This window comes from Urtica dioica, chromosome 10 (genome assembly GCF_054948205.1).
Source record: "Urtica dioica subsp. dioica isolate 48M chromosome 10, U.dioica_male_clone48M_v1_H2, whole genome shotgun sequence".
Classification (NCBI taxonomy): Eukaryota; Viridiplantae; Streptophyta; class Magnoliopsida; order Rosales; family Urticaceae; genus Urtica; species Urtica dioica.
In genome coordinates this window covers 13,100,673-13,121,892 of record NC_142765.1, presented here as the reverse complement: position 1 = coordinate 13,121,892, position 21,220 = coordinate 13,100,673, and the positions used below count along the sequence as shown (strand labels likewise).

The following is a 21,220-nucleotide window of genomic DNA, read 5'->3' as shown; positions in this document are numbered from 1 at the left end:
TAAAATTCTTATGAAATGAAATTAATTCACAAGGCCCAATGATCAAGTCATGGCCGAGTGAAACATGTCATAAAATGACCTTGTCAGAAATTTATTGACATTCATTTCATCGTTTGTCTCAAAAGACAAAAATACCCTTTTTACTATTTTCGTTCTTGTTTTGACTTAGCTTCCAGTTTAACTATTCCTATCGATGTGATTCGTGACAGTGACCTCATGGACCCAAATGAACAAAGCTTTAGCTAAACACTTGGACTCAAAAGTTCACAAACCTTTTCCAAGTTTAGCTTAATGCCAACTGACTCCACTAAAGAGCTGACACTGAAAATCTCTCGGTTCAAATGAATTTATTTTCTACTCAAGAATTCGACCTAATTATGATGAGCGGATCCACTGAATATTATCTATGTTTACCCTTCATGAATGTCATCAGCTAGTCGGGATTTACTAAATTACCATTTTACCCTTCTAGCTGTTATTTCCTCAACTCCTTTGTCGCTTGTGAATAAGTTAGAAACAATGTATTGACGAGGAGCTAACAAGTCACATTGTTTCATCCAAAAGAGTCAAGACTCAATTTGGACACTGGCCAGTTCATTTTTTCACACTCCAAGGAACAAAGCATGAGGTGACATACATTGCATTTCAACAATCTTGTACATGAATTCCATATCTATGAGAACTTCACAAAGTTACTCATGACAGACTCACAACTTAGTACTTCACCAATAGGCCTTGTTCGGAATCACATAGTGAGTCCGAACTTTGACTTTCTCAAATGAGAATACTAAGGTGTGAAATGGCATGTCTCATTTCAGGATTAAGGTAAGCATGATGCAATTCATACATAGTGACTTCGAGACATAAGAGGTTAAATGGTTTGTTCTTATCTTGTCTCTAGAAGTGCACTGGTCAATTCAGTACCTTCGGAAGATACCTAGAAGAACTATAGAGTCCCAAACTCTCAATGCCTCATAACCAGACATCATAGATTCTTCTAACAATCATACTGAGGTCAATAGTCCTTTGACCCTAAGATTGCGAATATATCGTTTTAAGCAAACTACGAAGAGTTTGTTCATGCAAATCTACATTTGTCTCTTCGTAAGTTGTTAAGTTTGTTTATGGACTAAAAGACTATGGTTTTATCATAAAGCTTCAGACAAGGAAGATTGAATGAACGTTTCAACTTTATTAATGAATGAATAGGCAATTACAAGCAAGAGTCTTCATGAGACTTTATTACATCAAATGTTCAAAATAAAGACTACAACTCTTCTTGTGGGCACCATTGACAACAAACTCCCACTTGACTCAAAGAAGGTGTGTGTAGTCCTTCATGCCTAATCCCTCACGATGTTGGTCGAAGACCTTGTTCGCTAGGGCCTTGGTGAATGGATCTGCGAGGTTGTCCACCGTTGAGATCTTCTTCACTTCCACGTCTCCGCGCTGCACGATCTCTCGAATCAAATGGTATTTCCTCTCAATATGCTTAGAGCGCTTATGGCTTCTAGGTTCCTTTGAGTTAGCGACAGCCCCACTATTATCACAATAAAGGGTCATGGGCTCGTCGACGTTTGGAACAATTTCCAAATACTTAAGGAACTTTCTAAGCCATACAGCCTCTTTGGATGCTTCACAAGCAGCCACATATTCTGCTTCCATTGTGGAGTCAGCAATGCAAGATTGCTTAATACTTCTCCACACAACAGCTCCACCATTAAGAATGAACACAGATCCCGAAGTGGATTTCCTGGAATCCTTATCCGCTTGAAAATCGGAGTCGGTATATCCCGTCATAGTCAGGTCAGTACCTGAGTATGTAAGCATCAAGTTCCTAGGTCTTCGAAGATACTTAAGAACATGCTTAACAGCAATCGAGTGCTTGGGTCCAGGGTTGGATTGGAAACGGCTAACTATGCCAACGGCGAAACAGATGTCAGGTCTAGTGCAAAGCATAGCATACATAAGGCTTCCTACGGCAGAGGCGTAAGGAATTTTCCTCATGTCTTCAATCTCTTGTGCAGTCTTGGGAGACTGGTCCTTAGAGAGTGAAACTCCATGCCTAAAGGGTGTTTGACCCCTCTTGCCGTCTTGCATCGAGAAGCGATCCATCACCTTATCAATATAAGATGCTTGAGAGAGCGACAGGGTCCGGTTTTTCCTATCTCGAAAGATTTGGATCCCCAGAATGTACGCGGCTTCTCCTAGATCCTTCATGTCGAATTGCTTTGCTAGCCAGACCTTAACCTCAGATAACTTACCCACATCATTACCAATGAGTAGTATATCATCGACATATAGTACCAGAAACACAACTTTGCCTTCGTGTATTAACTTGTAAACACAAGGCTCATCTATTGACTGTTCAAAACCGAAGCTCTTTACAGTTTCATCGAATCTAATATTCCATGACCTAGATGCTTGCTTTAGTCCATAAATGGATTTAAGCAACTCACAAACCTTGGTCTCTTGACCTTTATAAACGAAACCGTCTGGTTGAGCCATGTAAATGCGCTCGTCAAGATTGCCATTCAGAAAGGCTGTCTTGACATCCATTTGCCAGATCTCATAGTCGAGAGCTGCAGCTATGGATAGGAGTATGCGGATGGATTTAAGCATCGCGACTGGCGAGAAGGTTTCTTCATAGTCAATCCCTTCTTGTTGGGTATAACCCTTCGCCACAAGTCGTGCTTTGAACGTCTCGACGTTCCCATCAGGACCCATTTTCTTCTTGTATATCCACTTACACCCTACGGGTTTAATCCCTTCAGGAAGGTCTACAAGTTTCCAGACTTTGTTGACATACATCGAGTGCATTTCAACTTTCATGGCGTCAAGCCAAAGGTTTGATTCAGAACAAGCCATCGCTTGGCTATAGGAAACAGGGTCATCCATGTCGGAGACGGCTACAAGAGAGTCTCCATAAGACATGTACCTGTCAGGCTTTTGAGTAGCCCTCCCACTACGTCTAAGTACTACTTGACGAGATTCTGATGAGTTAGGTTGTGTTTCAGTTGGGGTAAGAACAGTTCTTACAGATGAGGTAGAAGCTTCCTCACCCAACTTTTCTTCAAGCACAATTTTGCTTCTAGGTTTCGCATCCTTCATAAAGTCCTCCTCAAGGAAACGAGCATTCGTGCTAACGAAAGTCTTATCGTCCTCGGGACTATAGAAAGTAAAACCTTTGGTTTCCTTCGGATATCCTACAAACAGGCACAATTCTGACCTACTAGCCAACTTGCTAGTCTTTTGCCTCAGCACGTGTGCAGGGCAACCCCAAATTCGGATGCGGCCAAGATTCACTTTATGGCCAGTCCATCGTTCATAAGGAGTACCAGGAACCGTCTTGGACGGAACTTGGTTCAGAATGTAGGCGGCTGTTTCGAGGGTATATCCCCAAAAGGAAAGCGGGAGTGATGAGTAACTCATCATTGATCTAACCATCTCCATAAGAGTTCAGTTTCTTCTCTCTGACACTCCGTTTTGTTGAGGTGTGCCAGGTGCGGTAAGCTGAGAAGCGATACCTTCTTCTTTAAGAAAGTCATCGAACTCTCCAGACATATACTCACCACCTCGATCAGATCGAAGGGTTTTGATCACTTTGCCAGTTTGCTTTTCCACTAAAGCCCTAAAGACCATAAATACGTTAAAGGTCTCGGATTTGTGTTTAAGCAAATAGACAAACCCATATCTTGAGTAATCATCAGTGAAGGTAACGAAGTATTCGTATCCTCCACGTGTCTGTTGGTTGAGCGGACCACATACATCAGAATGTATTAGTTCCAGCAACTCAGTGGCTCTTCGACCCTTATCGGAGAAAGGTCGCTTAGTCATTTTTCCTTCTATACAGGATTCACAAGTAGGTAGTGAGCCTATTGCAGAGGCTTGGAGTGGACCATCCCTCACAAGTCTCTTAATCCTATCTAGACTGATATGACCAAGTCTTAAGTGCCAGAGGTATGTTGATTTTGTTAGATCGGAGGATTCAGAAAGTTTGATCCTCTTTGGCTCCCTAATTAGATCGTTATCTATTTCGGTGTCTAAAAGAGAAGGTTGAGTGGGATAGATGTAGAAAAGAGCATTCTTCATACATGCATCAGTGACAAAAGAATTATCAGGAAACGAAATACGAATTCCATTCTTAATGAACTTTAAACAATAATCTTGTTCACGAAGACGAGCAACGGATATTAAGTTCTTCCCAAAGGTAGGAACAAAATAAACATTATTCAAGTTTAAAGTGCGGTCTTCAAAAGACAGCGTCACGGATCCCACAGCCTTTGCAGACACCAGGCTCCCATCACCCCATTTGAAACAGAACTCGCCTTCCTCTAAGCTTTTGGTTTTCTTGAAACCATTCAAGGAACAACAAATATGGTTAGTAGCAGCGGAGTCAATAATCTACGATGATACATTATCAGCTACTAAGCATGCTTCGGTAACTAGTACAATACTATGTTCCTTTGCTTTGAGATAGGCGGGACAGTTCTTTTTATCGGCCTTGTCAGGTCTCTTCACAGTTCTAGAGGCGGAGGCTTCTTGCTCAGTAGCATGTGCCTCTCCTTGATTCCTCTTTTTCTTAGTGAGACCTACAGCAGTGTGAAGTTCCTCCATAAGCTTGGTAACAGTGTACTCTAGCTTGTTTATGGAGTAGTTCATCTTGGAGGTATCAAGAGATCCGGGGAGAGTTTCTAAGATCATATCTATGATATTCTTCCCATCAATCTCAGATCCTAGGATTTCCATCTTATTTAGAAAACTAATGATCAGTATCATAAAGTCTCTAACAGGAGTCCTAGCCTTCATATGACAGTTCATAAACTGTCGGACTGCTTGTTGCCTTGCTTGACGCCTTTGCCCTTCAAACATCTCAAGGAGATTGTAGAGCATGTCAGCGGCAGTCTCGATGTCACGATGTTGCTCTTTCAGCATATTGTTCATAGATGCCAAGATATAGCACCTCACAATCTCATCGGATCGAAGCCAGGCCGCTAAGGCGTCATTGTCCTCTTGAGTTGAATCATCATTCGTCAGAGGAGGACACGGGGTGGTGAGTACCTATTTGTGCTTGTTAACGGTAGGTATTATGTCTAGGTTACGTTTCGAATCTACGTAGTTTTCGTTTTCGAGTTTGATCGAGGAAAGAAAGATTGAGAGATGGTTGAGAGACATATTGCCTATATAAGTTGAAACAAGTTTATGATTAGTCTTTGGTTTAGGATTTAAGTTTTATTAAGACTTTTATAAAATCCAAAGGTGTTATAAACCAAACGATAATTTACTCCCTCAAGAGAAGGCCGCAAAAAATCTCCTTTTATAAGTAAATGACACATCATTAATGCTAAGCCAAGATGTCAATACATCTATTTTGACTAGCCACCTTGTAAATTGGTTTGATCACTCACATCCTTTCGCAGAGCCTTAAGGAAGGATACTAGGGATTGAGCCTAAGTGTGCAACCAACCACTTAGTCCAAAAGATCAGCTTTGAAAAACAATCCCCCAAGGGGAGGCCTTGCCATCATTGCATCACTCTCGGACGTAGCTCATTGAGCAATGATCGAAGCAATAACGCCTTGGAGTACTCACATTTAAGTGAGGGTCGCAAGAGCGGCTCTTAGTCCCACGTTATTGCATCTTTCACTAGTGTTGGGGATCGCGGGTTACAAACAACGAATATAACCCTCCCACTTAGTTTTTGGAGTTGGCTCATCGACTCTTATAAGTTCGGAAACAAATTTCCTAGTTAGAGAGCGACAGAGCGGACAACTAGAAGAGAATCCTAGATTGACATGTTCAGAGCAGTATTAGTGCATAAAGGCACAAGGTACATACTCGATCTTTTCCTATTTTCTATTTCGGAAAAGTGCGTGAGGGAAGTGTGAACTTCAACTCACTCGAACACTTGAAAGTTTGAGATTACACATCCTTTTATTTTTCGGCTTGTCTACAAGGAGACCTCCCACTCAAATTTTCAAGAGCGTATAGATTTTGAACATATGTGATATAGATATAGTTTTGAAAACATTTTGAAAACTTATTTGATTTGGATGACAAAATATTTTCAAGTTTGAAAGTGAAAACGGTTTTTCAAAATTCAAACTAGTTTTGTAAAAATTCAATTTCAATTAATCTTTCAAAAATCAAAACTTTTAATCTTTACACATCATGTTTATAATCATATGAAAAACATTTTTGCTCAAGAAAATTTTCTCATTAGAGTTCTATAACTCATGGTAGTGGGGTTTGAAAATCCGGATTTCTAAAATACTGGAGTTTCAGACAGCCGCGCACCTCGGAGTAAAATCGCCATATCTGGCGGCTCCAATGTCCTTTTCCGCCGAAACCGGTGGCATTGGACAGAGGACAGACAGAGATTTAATTTGATTCAAGAATAATTAAATTTAGATTTCTGAGCAGAGAGTTATGCCGCTTTTAATGCGGATTTACATTCCAGCTCGAAGAAAAAGAAATAAATTAAAGCTTCGTCCTTTTAGGTGCGAAAAAGAATCGGGTGTAATGGAACGTTTTAAGATATTTTTTAAAGCTTTTATTTGTGTTTTATTAGCAGGGTAATAACATAGAATAAAAGAAATAACAACATGCATAAAACGATTCAAGTAAATAAACGAAACTAGCAAAAAAATAAAACTAGTCACAAAATTTTACTCGAAAATTCTCAAACCTTTAAAACACGTTTTTCAATATAAAAAATTAAAAACTTTTAGAACTGATTCTAATGTGTTTTAACGTCATCCCAAACTCATAGAAAATCAACATGGTTTTTAATTTAAAGGCATGAGCAATAAATTAAAAAAAATCTAAGATTACAATTCTAACTTGTCACAAAATTAGTAAACTTTCGAAAACGATTTTCAAGCTCATAATTTAAAAACATGCACATGCATTCCTTTGACCATAGCTCTGATACCATTTGTTGGAATCGATCTAGGGTTTAAGAAAAAGTTTAACGCTTGGTTAAGCGGCGGAATTTTAAAAATTTTCTTTTTAAGTAAAACTAGTTTTTACTAACCTAGACAAGAGCATGTACATGTAAATAAAAACTAATATGAGCTATTAAAGTTACTAACCTTTCTTGAAGCTTGAACCTTGTAGAAGCTTTTGGAAAGTTGCAATGCTCGTCTCCCCTCGCAGCACGTCTCTCTTTCTTTCCTCGGCACCTCGAGCAACCACGAAAGTTTCTATCACTAAATCACTCGAAAAGAAGGAATCAGTGAGTGGGCACTTTTAAACACTACGACTTGAGAACGAGTCTCGAAGTCGCAGAGCTAAACACTAGGTCGAGTGAGGACCTAGGTGCCAAGAAAAGAAATAATCGAAAATAAACTAGAGAGAGAGAGAGAGGATTTTCGGCCAAAGTTCTAGAGAGAGAGTCTCTCAAATCTCTTAAACTTGGATGAATCAAATGTGAGGAAATGAGGCTCCTATTTATAGGAGAGGTCTCACCTTCAATAAGGTAGTTTCCTCTTCTAAAGAATATCACATATTCATGAGCAATTTCCTCTTTTTTCCCTTTGAGACACTCGGCCAACTCAAGGCTTCTAGAAGCCTTGATTTGTTTCCAATTTTGTTCAAGGCCTTGCCTTGTCTCTCACTTGGCCGATTACCCTAAAGCATCCTCATGCAAATTTGTTTCCTCTTTTTCTTTTGGCAAGTATCTTGATACATTTATGCACAAAATATTCTCTCTTGGTTGGGTATGTTGGGCGCCTATGTCTTCTAGAATGGGCTTCTAGAAGCTTTTCCATTTGTTCATGACAACATGAAAAAGGCCCAATAAGAATTTTCAATAAAATTCTTATGAAATGAAATTAATTCACAAGGCCCAATGATCAAGTCATGGCCGAGTGAAACATGTCATAAAATGACCTTGTCAGAAATTTATTGACATTCATTTCATCGTTTGTCTCAAAAGACAAAAATACCCTTTTCACTATTTTCGTTCTTGTTTTGACTTAGCTTCCAGTTTAACTATTCCTATCGATGTGATTCGTGACAGTGACCTCATGGACCCAAATGAACAAAGCTTTAGCTAAACACTTGGACTCAAAAGTTCACAAACCTTTTCCAAGTTTAGCTTAATGCCAACTGACTCCACTAAAGAGCTGACACTGAAAATCTCTCGGTTCAAATGAATTTATTTTCTACTCAAGAATTCGACCTAATTATGATGAGCGGATCCACTGAATATTATCTATGTTTACCCTTCATGAATGTCATCAGCTAGTCGGGATTTACTAAATTACCATTTTACCCTTCTAGCTGTTATTTCCTCAACTCCTTTGTCGCTTGTGAATAAGTTAGAAACAATGTATTGACGAGGAGCTAACAAGTCACATTGTTTCATCCAAAAGAGTCAAGACTCAATTTGGACACTGGCCAGTTCATTTATTCACACTCCAAGGAACAAAGCATGAGGTGACATACATTGCATTTCAGCAATCTTGTACATGAATTCCATATCTATGAGAACTTCACAAAGTTACTCATGACAGACTCACAACTTAGTACTTCACCAATAGGCCTTGTTCGGAATCACATAGTGAGTCCGAACTTTGACTTTCTCAAATGAGAATACTAAGGTGTGAAATGGCATGTCTCATTTTAGGATTAAGGTAAGCATGATGCAATTCATACATAGTGACTTCGAGACATAAGAGGTTAAATGGTTTGTTCTTATCTTGTCTCTAGAAGTGCACTGGTCAATTCAGTACCTTCGGAAGATACCTAGAAGAACTATAGAGTCCCAAACTCTCAATGCCTCATAACCAGACATCATAGATTCTTCTAACAATCATACTGAGGTCAATAGTCCTTTGACCCTAAGATTGCGAATATATCGTTTTAAGCAAACTACGAAGAGTTTGTTCATGCAAATCTACATTTGTCTCTTCGTAAGTTGTTAAGTTTGTTTATGGACTAAAAGACTATGGTTTTATCATAAAGCTTCAGACAAGGAAGATTGAATGAACGTTTCAACTTTATTAATGAATGAATAGGCAATTACAAGCAAGAGTCTTCATGAGACTTTATTACATCAAATGTTCAAAATAAAGACTACAACTCTTCTTGTGGGCACCATTGACAACAGTTTTTACTAACCTAGACAAAGAGCAAGTACATGTAATTAAAAACTAACATGAGCTAGAAGTTTACTAACCTTTCTTGAAGCTTGAACTTTGAAGAAGCTTTTGGAAAGTTTGCAACGCTCGTCTCCCCTCGCAGCACGTGTCTCTTTCTTTCCTCGGCACCTCGAGCAACCACGAAAGTTTCTATCACTAAATCACTCGAAATAAAGGAATTAGTGAGTGGGCACTTTTAAACACTACGACTTAAGAACGAGTCTTGAAGTCGCAGAGCTAAACACTAGGTCGAGTGAGGACCTAGGTGCCAAAACAAGAAGAATCGAAAATAAACTAGAGAGAGAGAGAAGTTTCGGCCAAAGTTCTAGAGAGAGAGTCTCTCAAATCTCTTAAACTTGCACTACTACAAAACAGTTAATAGACTACGCTGTTATTTTATTAAAAGTCTACGTTTTAATTAAAGACGTAGACTTTTTTAGTAGACTACAGATATCAAAATTTAAGAATTTATAAGTCTACGTTTAAGATGAAAAGTGTAGAGATTAAGGTATTGATACACTACCATATATTGTATGACGTAGTGAAAACCTTTGAAAATTAAAAAAATCTTAATAAATGCGCGCACTATGTATCCCCAAATTATTTCACCCGCCAAGAAATATATTTTGTTATTCAAAATCAAATATATTGTTTCCAATAGAATAGCTCATATAGATATATACATTAAAAAAATTAAAAATTCTTTTCGTTGCGTTCTTTTCTTTCTTCTTCTTTGTTACGAACTATTCTTAAGAAAACCCAACGCCGCCAAACTGCTCCGCCTTCTTCCAGATTACCATCGCCGCCATATTGCTCCGCCAAAATCGAACCTTCTCCGCCGTAGAATTTGTACCATCGTTGCCCTTTTTCTTTGCGTTCTTTTCTTTCTTCTTCTTTGTTACGAACTACTCTTCAGAATTCCCAACGGCGCCAAACTGCTCTGCCTTCTTCCAGATTACCATCGCCGCCATACTGCTCCCTCAAAATCGAACCTTCTCCGCCATACAATTTGTACCATCGTCGCCCTTAGTCTGAATTGGAAACTTCTTCGTGGCTGTACCATCTCCGCCGAAAATCGGTAAGAATCAATGCCATTCTTCTTTACGAGGAAACTCATTACATGTACCCTTTCAAATTGATGGTTTGAGGTTGGTTTTTTAATTGGGTCTTGTTTGAAGATGATTATATGTTTAATTGATATTTCGAATTTGGGGCTTTGTAGTGTTTTCGGGTTTGAACTGGATTGCTAAAGAATCATGATTATACTTTAGTTTTGTGTTGAGTCTGTCTGTTTTCCTCTTGGTGTGTAATGGCGAGTGCAAACCTCTCGAAACACCTTTGATACAAATCCCTTTTGGCATAATATTACTGGGTCTCTCTCTCTCATTATTGTTGTTATAATTATCATATGAACACTGTATGAAAAGCTTGCCCATTGCCACCATCGTTGTGCTTTAACCTGTTTAGTCTTGTCCTCATTGATTATAAGTGGAATTGCTTCTGTATTGGATAGATTGAATTTGGTTTGTCCTAAGCAATGACTAAACAAGTCCAATATCAAACTTAACATAATAAGGAAACAATTGAATTAAGCTTAGAAATGGGGTTTTCAGTAAGGTTCTTTTTTTTGTCGTTTATAAATGTACATATCTACTGTATTTTTTCTCCTGCAGTGGTTGTACTTGTACTTCCTCATGCGGCTTCCAAAGAAATATGAGCTTTGGTTTCATTGGACAAATATGTAATGGAAGTGTTACGGGCTTCACTGATTCGGCTTTCTCTTTATCCCAATCAGTATGCCCATCTTTCCAAGGATTCTGATGTCGTTCATGCCGTTTATATGAAGTGTAGAAAACGACTTGAAGAAAAGAAAAAAAAACACCAAATATGATGATATTTGCCAAAACAATAAAGGAAGAACCATATTTATAAATGGATGGTAAAATTAAACTTCCATCTACATTGAAAGAAATAGGAAATTTCAGAACTTTCTTACATTTATAGAAATTAATTGTCTCAGAATACAAGATTTAAACTCGTTCAAGTTGTTATCTACGTATGTGTCGCATCTCTTGAGGGGTGGCATATATCCCGCTGAATTAAAAATAAAATACATAAAAATCTTTTGTATTTTGGTCCGAAACTATGTAGTTATTTGCTTCATGCCCCCCCCTCTGAATATGTTGTTTTCCTTCCGTTCCCCTAACAAGTATGGCTCTGCCAATGTTGATATATAGCAGCAGCCCTGCAACAATTCTTGTGATTATAGTTTATTGTAAGATATTATTAGATGTTCTGTTTGTAAGATAATGTCTTTGTATGGCCAAATCACTTGTGGCTTTTATTAATTCTATGTTTCCCGTTCATGAGAATAAGACAATGACCTTAATACCTTTTATTTTTATTTTTTTCCCTTATGCATAGCTTTCTCTCAGTAATTTGGCGTACTCAAGATTGAACTCTTTCAACCAATGGGTCGTTTGAGTAAGTATATTAAATCATAATATACTTAAAAAATTTGTACCGATGAAATGATTTAATTTAATTTATTGCTGTTTATATTAGAGGTTGGTCATAAAAAGGTAACAAGAGTTACACAGAGGATATTGGAGGCTGTGAAAAAAGTGTCGAATGATGCAAATGAAGATTCAAAGAGTAATAAAAGTGCAGCCGAGACTTTCCATAATTCTCATTCAGAAAAAGAAGATCACAACGACAAGGCTGATCCAAAGTAAGTTCCATTTTCATCAATACTCTGTTACTTTTATGCTATTTGGGTAGTACTAGTCCATAAACTTTAATGGTGTTTACATAAAAATATAATAATAACATATTGAAAATTTTCACAGAATCGATAAGTCATGGCTATTTAGTGATAGACGATCAAAAAAATATGAGAATGGTGTCGATAATTTCTTACAATTTTGCAAACAAAAATCACCCAATTCGAACGTGGTACCATGCCCATGTCAGGAGTGTGGAAATATGAAATCAAATACTTTTGAAATAATTAAAGATCACCTATTTTTTAATGGTATGGACAAAAGTTATGAAATATGGACATGGCATGGTGAAGATATCGTTGATACATATCGGGAAGAAGAGATCTTTAACGAGTCAGATGAACATGTTTTGGGTGACTATAATGATGCTGTAAATGCAGTTGAAATGGTACAAGCTGCTGAAGATCTTTTAGAAAAAGATTTTGAAAAGTTTATAGAATATATAGAAGATGCTAAAAAGCCGCTTTATGATGGTTGTAATAAGTTTACCAAGTTATCTACTTTGGTACGACTATACAATCTCAAAGCCAAATATGGGTGGAGCGATGTGAGTTTCGACGAGTTACTTAAATTATTGGCTGACATGTTTCCACAAGGAAATCAAGTGCCGAAGTCTATGTACAAGGCCAAAAAGACGCTTTGTTCATTGGGTATGCGATATGAAAAAATACATGCTTGTCCTAATGACTGTATATTGTATCGGAAGGACAAACGTGATTTTGATGTTTGCCCAGTTTGTGATACCTCACGATGGAAAGTTCCTAAAGGCTCCGAGGATCCTAAAGTAGGTGTGCCTGCAAAAATGCTGTGGTATTTTCCTCCGATTCCAAGATTTAGAAGAATGTACGGTACACGTGAGATAGCTAAAGATCTGACTTGGCATGCCACTGATAGAGAAGTCGATGGATATTTGAGACATCCAGCCGATGCAGCTTCGTGGAAATTAGTAGATCACAAATGGCCAGATTTTTCCAATGAGCCAAGAAATCTGCGTTTGGCATTATCAGCTGATGGGATAAATCCGTTTCGCACTCAGAGTACTAGGCATAGTACATGGCCAATTATGTTAGTTACATATAACCTTCCTCCATGGTTGTGTATGAAGAGGAAGTTTATTATGCTAACATTATTGGTATCAGGTCCAAAGCAGCCGGGAAACGACATTGACGTTTACTTAGAACCACTTATTGATGACTTGAAACTGTTGTGGGAGACAGGTATCGAAATTTATGATGCTCATTTGAGAGAGACCTTCACCCTTAGAGCAGTACTACTATGGACGATAAATGATTTTCCGGCGTATGGAAATTTGAGTGGTTGTACTGTGAAAGGTTATCTTGGTTGTCCCATTTGTAGTGAGAAGACGCGTTGAGAGTTTCTTAACCACAGTAGAAAGATAGTATACCAAGGTCATCGAAGATTTTTGGATCGTCATCATCCTTATAGGAAAGCAATGAAGGCTTTTAATGGTTGCCAAGAATTTGAAGACGCACCGAAATGTTTGACTGGAAAAGAAGTTTTAGAGAAGGTCTCTAAAATCGGATATGTGTATGGAAAAATTAAGAAGAAGAAGAAGCAGGGTGAAGGGAAGGCAGAATCTAGATGTGCTTGGAGCAAAAGGTCAATTTTTTTTAATCTTGAATATTGGCAGTCTCTTCATGTGCGTCATGTTTTAGACGTGATGCATATCGAAAAGAATGTATGTGAAAGTATCATCGGTACATTGCTTGATGTCTCCCACAAGTCTAAAGATGGACTTAAAAGCCGGTTAGATCTTGTGGATATGGGAATTAGAACTACGCTTCATCCACGTGTTGGAGAAAAAAAAAACATACTTGCCTCCGTCAAACTACACCTTAACCAAGGATGAGAAGATAAAGTTTTGTGAGAGATTGACTAAGCTAAAAGTTCCAGATGGCTGTTCTTCGAATCTAAGTAATTGTGTGTCTATGAAGGAGTTAAAATTGTTTGGAATGAAATCTCATGACTATCATACGTTGATGCAACAAATTCTTCCGGTTATATTACGGGGATTGCTTGATAAGACCGTGAGATCTACCATTACAAGGGTCTGCCTCTTCTTCAATTCCTTATGCAGTAAAGTTGTGGATGCTTCCAGTCTTAGAAACATACAAGAAGAGCTCACAACTACCATGTGCCTTTTGGAGAAGTATTTTCCACCATCATTTTTTGACATTATGGTCCATCTGATGATACATCTTGTACGAGAAGTTCAATTTTGTGGACCAGTCAATTTACATTGGATGTTTCCATTTGAACGGAACATGAAAGTCTATAAAGGTTATGTGCGCAATCGTGGTCGTCCAGAAGGTAGTATTGCTGAGTGTTACATAGCTGAAGAAGGTGTTGAATATTGCTCCGAGTACTTGTCATTAGATACTATTGGTGCTGCGTCTAGGAGAAATGAATCAAGTGGTCCACTCTCTTCTCCGCAAGTGCACACACCTAACTGCAAGGAGTTGGATCAAGCACATCTTTTTGTGGTAGAGAACACGGCAGAAATTGACCCCTACATCAAGTAAGTGTATTAAAATACTCAATCTGTGTGATATTTTATTACACACAAGTGTATTAACATGTGACTTTGTACTAAGGAAACACATGGAGCACTTGAAGAAACGTAATCCAAGTAAAGTAAAGAAACAAAAGTGGCTTCAAGATGAGCACACTCGATCGTTTACCAATTGGCTCCGGGAAAAGGTACGTGTACATGATATAATACGTCACATTTACAAAGTATGATTTGTTATGTAATTTTGACAATGTGTGCAGGTTTCTAGTGAGTTGGAAGAGTCGAGAGATTTGATATCGGAGACTTTACGATGGATGTCACATGGACCACAGCCTCAAGTACTTTCTTATAATGGATACATCATAAATGGATATCGATTTTTCACAAAGAAACGTGATGATTCAAGTTCTGTTCAAAATAGTGGTGTGTTAGTAATGGCTAAAACAATGCAAGTAAGCAGTTCAAAGGACAAAAATCCAATCGTTTCGGACATGTCATTCTTTGGGGTCATTCAGGAAATTTGGGAGTTGGACTATGTCATTACAAAGGTGGTTATCTTCAAATGCGATTGGGTTGAATCTAAGAATGGTGTAAAGGAAGAAGATGGATTCACATTAGTTGACCTCACGAAAATTGGACACAAGTCCGAACCCTTCATTTTGGCAAGTCAAGCCAAACAAGTATTCTATGTCGAAGATAGCTTGAATACCTCATGGTCTATTGTGATAGCAAATTCAAAGATTGATTTTTGTGGTCCTGTAGTAGATCATGATCTAGAAGATACAATCTTATTAGATCGAACTTTAGTCATGAAAGATTACCCTGAGGTTGAATCCTTGGATGTGATTGATGATGACACTTGTTTGCGAACGGATGTAGACGGAACTCGGATTGATAATGACTAGTTTACCACATAATATTGTACAGGTTATACAATTTTTTTAGCTAATAGACAAATTAATAATATTTGTGTTGTTGTTATGTTTGAACACGTGGCTTATAATGCATGGTAGACTCTGTTATCTTAACATAATTTATGCATATGCAGGGCAGCGGAGAATCAGGAAAAGGATGATGAGAAATCAGAGGAATTACCTAAAAAGAGAACAAAAAGAGGTCCTACTATTTTGCCTAAAGTTGTAAAAGGTAGAGCTAATGGAGAGATTAAGAAGCTGACTTATAATGATTTGGGTCAAAGTATTGGTGAAACAAACTCGGAAACGCAAAGCTATATAGGTGTTGTCGTGCGAACTACTGTACCAATCGATATAGAAAATTGGCGATCTGTGTCAAAGGATCTTAAAGAGAAAGTTTGGGATCAAGTGAAGGTAAATAGATATATGTGATCTAACCCTTAAACTTAATACTTGTGATGTGTGTGATATATTATTAGCTGAGTGATGTCTTTGTGTGCTTTGATTTTCAATACTGGTGGTATTAGCTCTTTTGCAGATATATATGATAAACACACAAACCCAATGTTTTTACAGGTTGATATATTTGGAATGGTATATCTGCTTTTGCTTTGACCTCTTCTTTGAGGATGGTTTGGGACATTTAGCAAAGTTGAGATGATTTATTTCTATGGGGTATTCTCTTACTCTAGCCCGACTGAGATAGCTTCATGGGTTGTGTCTCAGTTTCTCTAAGGGTATTTGTCTATTTGACCGGTTGCTTTTATTTTGGTGCTTATATATGTCCGATGTATTGGATTCTATTAACTTCATCTTTCAGGATAATTTTGCTCATATGAAAATTCGTATTGGCTGCTTTTTTTCTATATTTTTTTGGTTGAACACTTGAAACTTCATCTGTCTGCTTTTTTTGCTTTTTTTTGGTCAGTTTAGACCCTTTGTAGTCTCTGCTGATTGTTCATGTGAATTCTTTTTTTTTTTTTCATTTGTAGCCTTATGATTCTATTCATGTGAATTCCCTCCTTTTTTTATTAAAAAAAAAATCTACCGAGATAGTGCTTTGAAGTTTGAAGATGTAGCCTTGTGACTTTGTTTTGACCTCTTCACTCTTCATTGTATTTACTTGTTTTCTTCACACTTTTATATGTAGATTGTGGGGTGTTCTGTGTCATTAAGTTCTTGTATTTTTGTGTCCTAAGTAATGATAATCAGTACTATTTGGATTACGATGCTCCTAGCCTCCTGTCAATGATTTTTCTGTTGGGAATGATCTGTAGTGATGTTTCTTACCGGTACAAATGACGTGTTTACAAAATTATGATATATCATGTGTAACTGATTATGTGTTTTGTCATCTAACCTTTATACTTGTAGAGATCATATGATGTGCCAATGGAGGGGAAGAAATCTATATTGGCATCTGCTTCGACAAAATGGAGACAATTCAAGTACAAATTGGCAACTAAATACATCCTTGATTATGTAGACACGCCACACAAATTTGAAAAACCACCACCTATGTATCCTTTTATTCGCAAGAAATCTTGGAGGAGTTTTGTCGCTAGACGTATTTCAGAGGAGTTTAAATCTTGGAGTAAGGATCAATCAGACAGATGCAAACTAAATAAATATCGTCATCGCCTTTCTAGGCATGGATTTGCAAACTTAGCGGCTGAGTTGGTACGTCTTTTTATTCTACAGCCTTATCTACTGAGTTGTTACAGACTATATTCAATAGTAGTATAAACAAGTATGAATTTTTTTTTTTTTGCTGAATATCCTGCAATCGAACTTTAGAAAATGGCAATGGGCGAAAAAAATCCAACACGTAGTCAGCTTTGGAAGATTGCTTACTCAAAAGGCGGAGAAGATTCCGAGGATGAAGAAGTAAAATCGTGTATTGGAAGAATTGTTAGTATACTTATATGCTATAAATATACTTATATGGAATATTTTTTAGATATTGTTTGTTATTGTCCAGGTTCATGTGTTATGTAATTAATACACTGTCTCATAAGTAACAAGATCTGTTATATATATATATATATATATAGGTGTGAAAATTGAACATAGTGATAAACGGGTTAGCTTAGGCAGGGAGTAGTCTTAAGTAACAAGATCTGTTATTATACAGGGAGTAGTCTTAGGCTTGTTTCTATTGTTGTTATTTATAAAGGGGTTCATATAACTTAAGAGTATATTAAATTATCCATGTTGTAGGATGAAATTAGCAAAAACGTTGAGGAAGGAAGCGTTAAATTAACAGGGAAGAAAGACGTTCTCTCTATGGCATTGGATAGTGATGAACATGGTGGTCTAGTAAGAGCAATTGGTGGTGGAGTCACTCCGTCGACATATTTCAATGTCCCAAAAAAAACAAAGACGAATGAAGTTTTACAAGAATTATTGGAGGAACAAAAGAAACTTGCATTGGCACGGAGACAAGATGCTGAGGAGAGAAAGTCATTACTAGAGCAGATTAAGCAACTTCAAGAAGAAAACCTGAACCTAAAAAGGAAAAATGAAATAAAAACTGGAGGTCTTACTTCGGATAAGGATAGTTACACGCCCAAGGATTTAGATGAGTTCTTAACCGATGACAGTGAAAATGACGAAAATGTAGATGATGATTTTCAGTTTCTTGGATCTAGAGATTTCACAAAGGTAAACACGCCTAAATATATATTACCCTCTGTTTGATATTCTGAAGTTGGTTTTGAGTTTACTAATTACCTACTAATAATATTTGAGAATTTTTATTTTATAGGGAAAACCATGTCAACTAGCTGTTGGTTCTATTGATAACATTGTAGCTCTTGGTACAATAATAGAAGATGGAAATAACAACTCAAGAATCTGGGATATAAAATTGGGGACTGATTTGGTAAGAGTCTCGATTGATATCTGCCGCGTTGAGGATGTTGTCATTCCAATAGCTATGGGCAAGCGAAAATTGATGGTTATAGATGTAATTGGTACTCAAGTCCCATGGCCTAAATCTTTGGTTATTATAGAGCATCGTAAGGTAAATTTATTTTGTTAGCTATTTTTTATTATTTATAATCATTTTGTTTATTAATCTATGTTTGTTATATTCTTCTGGGTATAGGTATTGACACCTACAGTTAAGTCCAAAAAGAATAAATTGAAACCACTCTGGAACATACAATATCTCAAGGATCATGTTGCCAAAAAATTAGGCAACACAAACACAATGAGTTTTGTTTTGGACAATGACCTGTTTTCTACTGAACGACCTTTATATATTCTTCAAGAGGATATTAGTCGCTTCTCTAACATGCAGGAAATTACTTCGAATTGCATTGTTCTATACATGAGGTAATCTTTTAAACATAAATTATATTACATTAATCATATCATAAAATAATTCTTTATATCTTTATGTGAATAATGGATTTTTCTTTTATGAATTAGTTACTTGTATGACATGATCAAAAGAAAAGGGTTGCTGAAAATGTATCAATTCATAGACCCTGGGAAGCTGTCTACACATACAGGGACTGCTAGTTTAAGAGCTGAATTGTTGGCTAAAAGGATTGACAATTGTCATGTTGACCAGCTATTTTTAGGTCCTTACAATTTCGGGTTAGTATAGTTTAAATTGTTTTTCTATACATATATATTATTGATAAAGATAGTTGTCCAATGAACATCCTTATATCTATGTCAGAAATCATTGGGCGTTGTTGGTAATAGATCCGCATAGCGACATGGTCTATTATTTTGATTCTCTTGGGCGTAAACCTAAAGGAGACATAAAAGGTGTCATCAATACGTAAGTTCATGGTTACTAGTTTTTATATGACTATCTCCTAGATGTGTACATGTCTGATTGCTTACTTCTTTTTTTTGTAGTGGAATGAAAATATTTAACTCCAAATCCAACAGATCTGCAAAAAAACAAGTGATGAAATGGGAAATTGTTAAGGTATATGCTTCAAGAATGTTATATTAAATCTTATGTTATTAATTAATTTTGATATTTATAAGGAGACATTATTAAATCTTATGTCTGGAATTGTAGTCTCCACAGCAACCATCCTCTTTTGAGTGTGGATATTATGTGTTAAAGTATATGAAAGACATTGTTGACAAGCACATCATCTCCACAGAAGATAAGGTAAATACGAAGTTATAATATCATGAAAAATAGTATATTTATGTATAATAGACAACTAAGACATATATTGTTATGTGTAAACAGTTCAACGGAAAAACCACTTACACTCAAGTCGAGCTCGATGCGATGCGCGAAGAATGGGCAGTCTACCTTCAAAGTTTGAATTAAGCATGAAACTTTTTTTAGTTAGATATTGAATATGATACTTAAATTTAGATACATTCACTATGGATATATTGATTCTAATTTTTTGAATCATATTTTTATATGATATTGAATGGTGGGCATTACATTTTGGTATATGGATTCTACTTTTTTGAACTATACATGTAGACTACTTTTAAAATGTGTAGTCGTATTAATATAAAACTAGATAATACTACAGTTTAAGGATGTAGACTACGGAAAAAATTAGTAGTTTAAATTAATCCATAACTTCATACTACGTTTAGAAGCTGTAGTGTATGACTTAATTCTTAAGTTTAGATGACGTTTTATGATGGTAGCTAAACATAATTCTAAATAAAGAACTACGGTTAAAATAAGTAGTCTAAATTAATCCAAAACGCCATACTACGTTTCAAAACTGTAGTCTGACTTAATCCATAACTTCATACTACGTTTAGAAGCTGTAGTGTATGACTTAATTCTTAAGTTTAGATGACGTTTTATGATGGTAGCTAAACATAATTCTAAATAAAGAACTACGGTTAAAATAAGTAGTCTAAATTAATCCAAAACGTCATACTACGTTTCAAAACTGTAGTCTGACTTAATTCATAAGTTACGACTACAGTGTATAGTTGTAGTGTTTTTGTTAACACTACTGTTTAATTCCGTAGATTATTAAAAGGTGACCAAATTTTCACTATATCAGACTACAGTGATAGACTGTAGTCCATGGTAACGACGATAGACTACGGTGAGAAAGACTACGATAAAAACACCGTAGTGTTTTTTTAATAACTACGGTGTTTAACCGTAGATTATTAACTGTTTTGTAGCAGTGTTGGATGAATGAAATGTGAGGAAATGAGGCTCCTATTTATAGGAGAGGTCTCACCTTCAATAAGGTAGTTTCCTCTTCTATAGAATATCACATATTCATGAGCAAAATAACCCTTATTTCCCATTCCTCTTAGGCGCCCAAGGCATCCTTCTAGAAGGCTAGGATTTGTTTCCTTTTTTGTTCCTTGGCTTGCCTATTACTCTCTTGGCCGAAATTCCCATTGCATGTGTGGGAAATTTGTTTCCTCTTTTTCTTTTGGCAAGTATCTAAATACATTTATGCACAAAATAAACTCTCTTTCCTTAGGTATGTTGGGCGCCCAACATGTCTCTAGAAGGAGCTTCTAGAAGCTTCTTCATTTATTCATGAGAACATGAAAAAGGCCCATTAAGAATTTTCAATAAAATTCTTATGAAATGAAATTAATCCACAAGGCCCAATTAATCAAGTCATGACCGAGTGACATTAAGTCATCAAATGAACTTGTCAAAAATTTTATTGACATTCATTTCATCCTTTGTCTCAAAAGACAAAAATACCCTTTTGACTATTTTCGTTCTCGTTTTGACTTAGCTTCCAGTTTAACTATTCCTATCGAAGTGATTCGTGACAGTGACCTCATGGACCCAAATGAACAAAGCTTGAGATAAACACTTGGACTCAAAAGTTCACAAACCTTTTCCATGTTTAGCTTA

At 36.7% G+C, this 21,220-nt stretch overlaps 2 protein-coding genes across 2 annotated transcripts; both read left to right on the top strand.

Moving 5' to 3' along the window:
* Nucleotides 1-12,181: 12,181 nt before the first annotated feature.
* Nucleotides 12,182-13,798, top strand: LOC149383430 (uncharacterized). Its single transcript, XM_089627789.1, has 3 exons — nt 12,182-12,977; nt 13,068-13,145; nt 13,605-13,798. The coding sequence occupies exons 1-3, from the start codon at nt 12,182-12,184 to the stop codon at nt 13,796-13,798; spliced, it is 1,068 nt and encodes a 355-aa protein (XP_089483915.1).
* LOC149383429 (uncharacterized) lies at nt 12,377-15,366 on the top strand. The gene is made up of 3 exons (XM_089627788.1): nt 12,377-14,467; nt 14,544-14,649; nt 14,722-15,366. The coding sequence occupies exons 1-3, from the start codon at nt 13,878-13,880 to the stop codon at nt 15,364-15,366; spliced, it is 1,341 nt and encodes a 446-aa protein (XP_089483914.1). The 5' UTR covers nt 12,377-13,877.
* The last annotated feature ends 5,854 nt before the right edge of the window (nt 15,367-21,220 follow it).

What these genes read in the sequence shown, in the direction of transcription:
- LOC149383429 (XM_089627788.1), top strand. Translation starts at nt 13,878, where the DNA reads ATGAAGGAGTTAAAATTGTTTGGAATGAAATCTCATGACTATCATACG. An exon ending in GAAATTGACCCCTACATCAA is followed by an intron (nt 14,468 to 14,543) that starts GTAAGTGTATTA and finishes CTTTGTACTAAG; the next exon opens with GAAACACATGGAGCACTTGA. An exon ending in CCAATTGGCTCCGGGAAAAG is followed by an intron (nt 14,650 to 14,721) that starts GTACGTGTACAT and finishes CAATGTGTGCAG; the next exon opens with GTTTCTAGTGAGTTGGAAGA.
- LOC149383430 (XM_089627789.1), top strand. Translation starts at nt 12,182, where the DNA reads ATGGACAAAAGTTATGAAATATGGACATGGCATGGTGAAGATATCGTT. An exon ending in CACTCAGAGTACTAGGCATA is followed by an intron (nt 12,978 to 13,067) that starts GTACATGGCCAA and finishes TATTGGTATCAG; the next exon opens with GTCCAAAGCAGCCGGGAAAC. An exon ending in GAAACTGTTGTGGGAGACAG is followed by an intron (nt 13,146 to 13,604) that starts GTATCGAAATTT and finishes GTCATGTTTTAG; the next exon opens with ACGTGATGCATATCGAAAAG.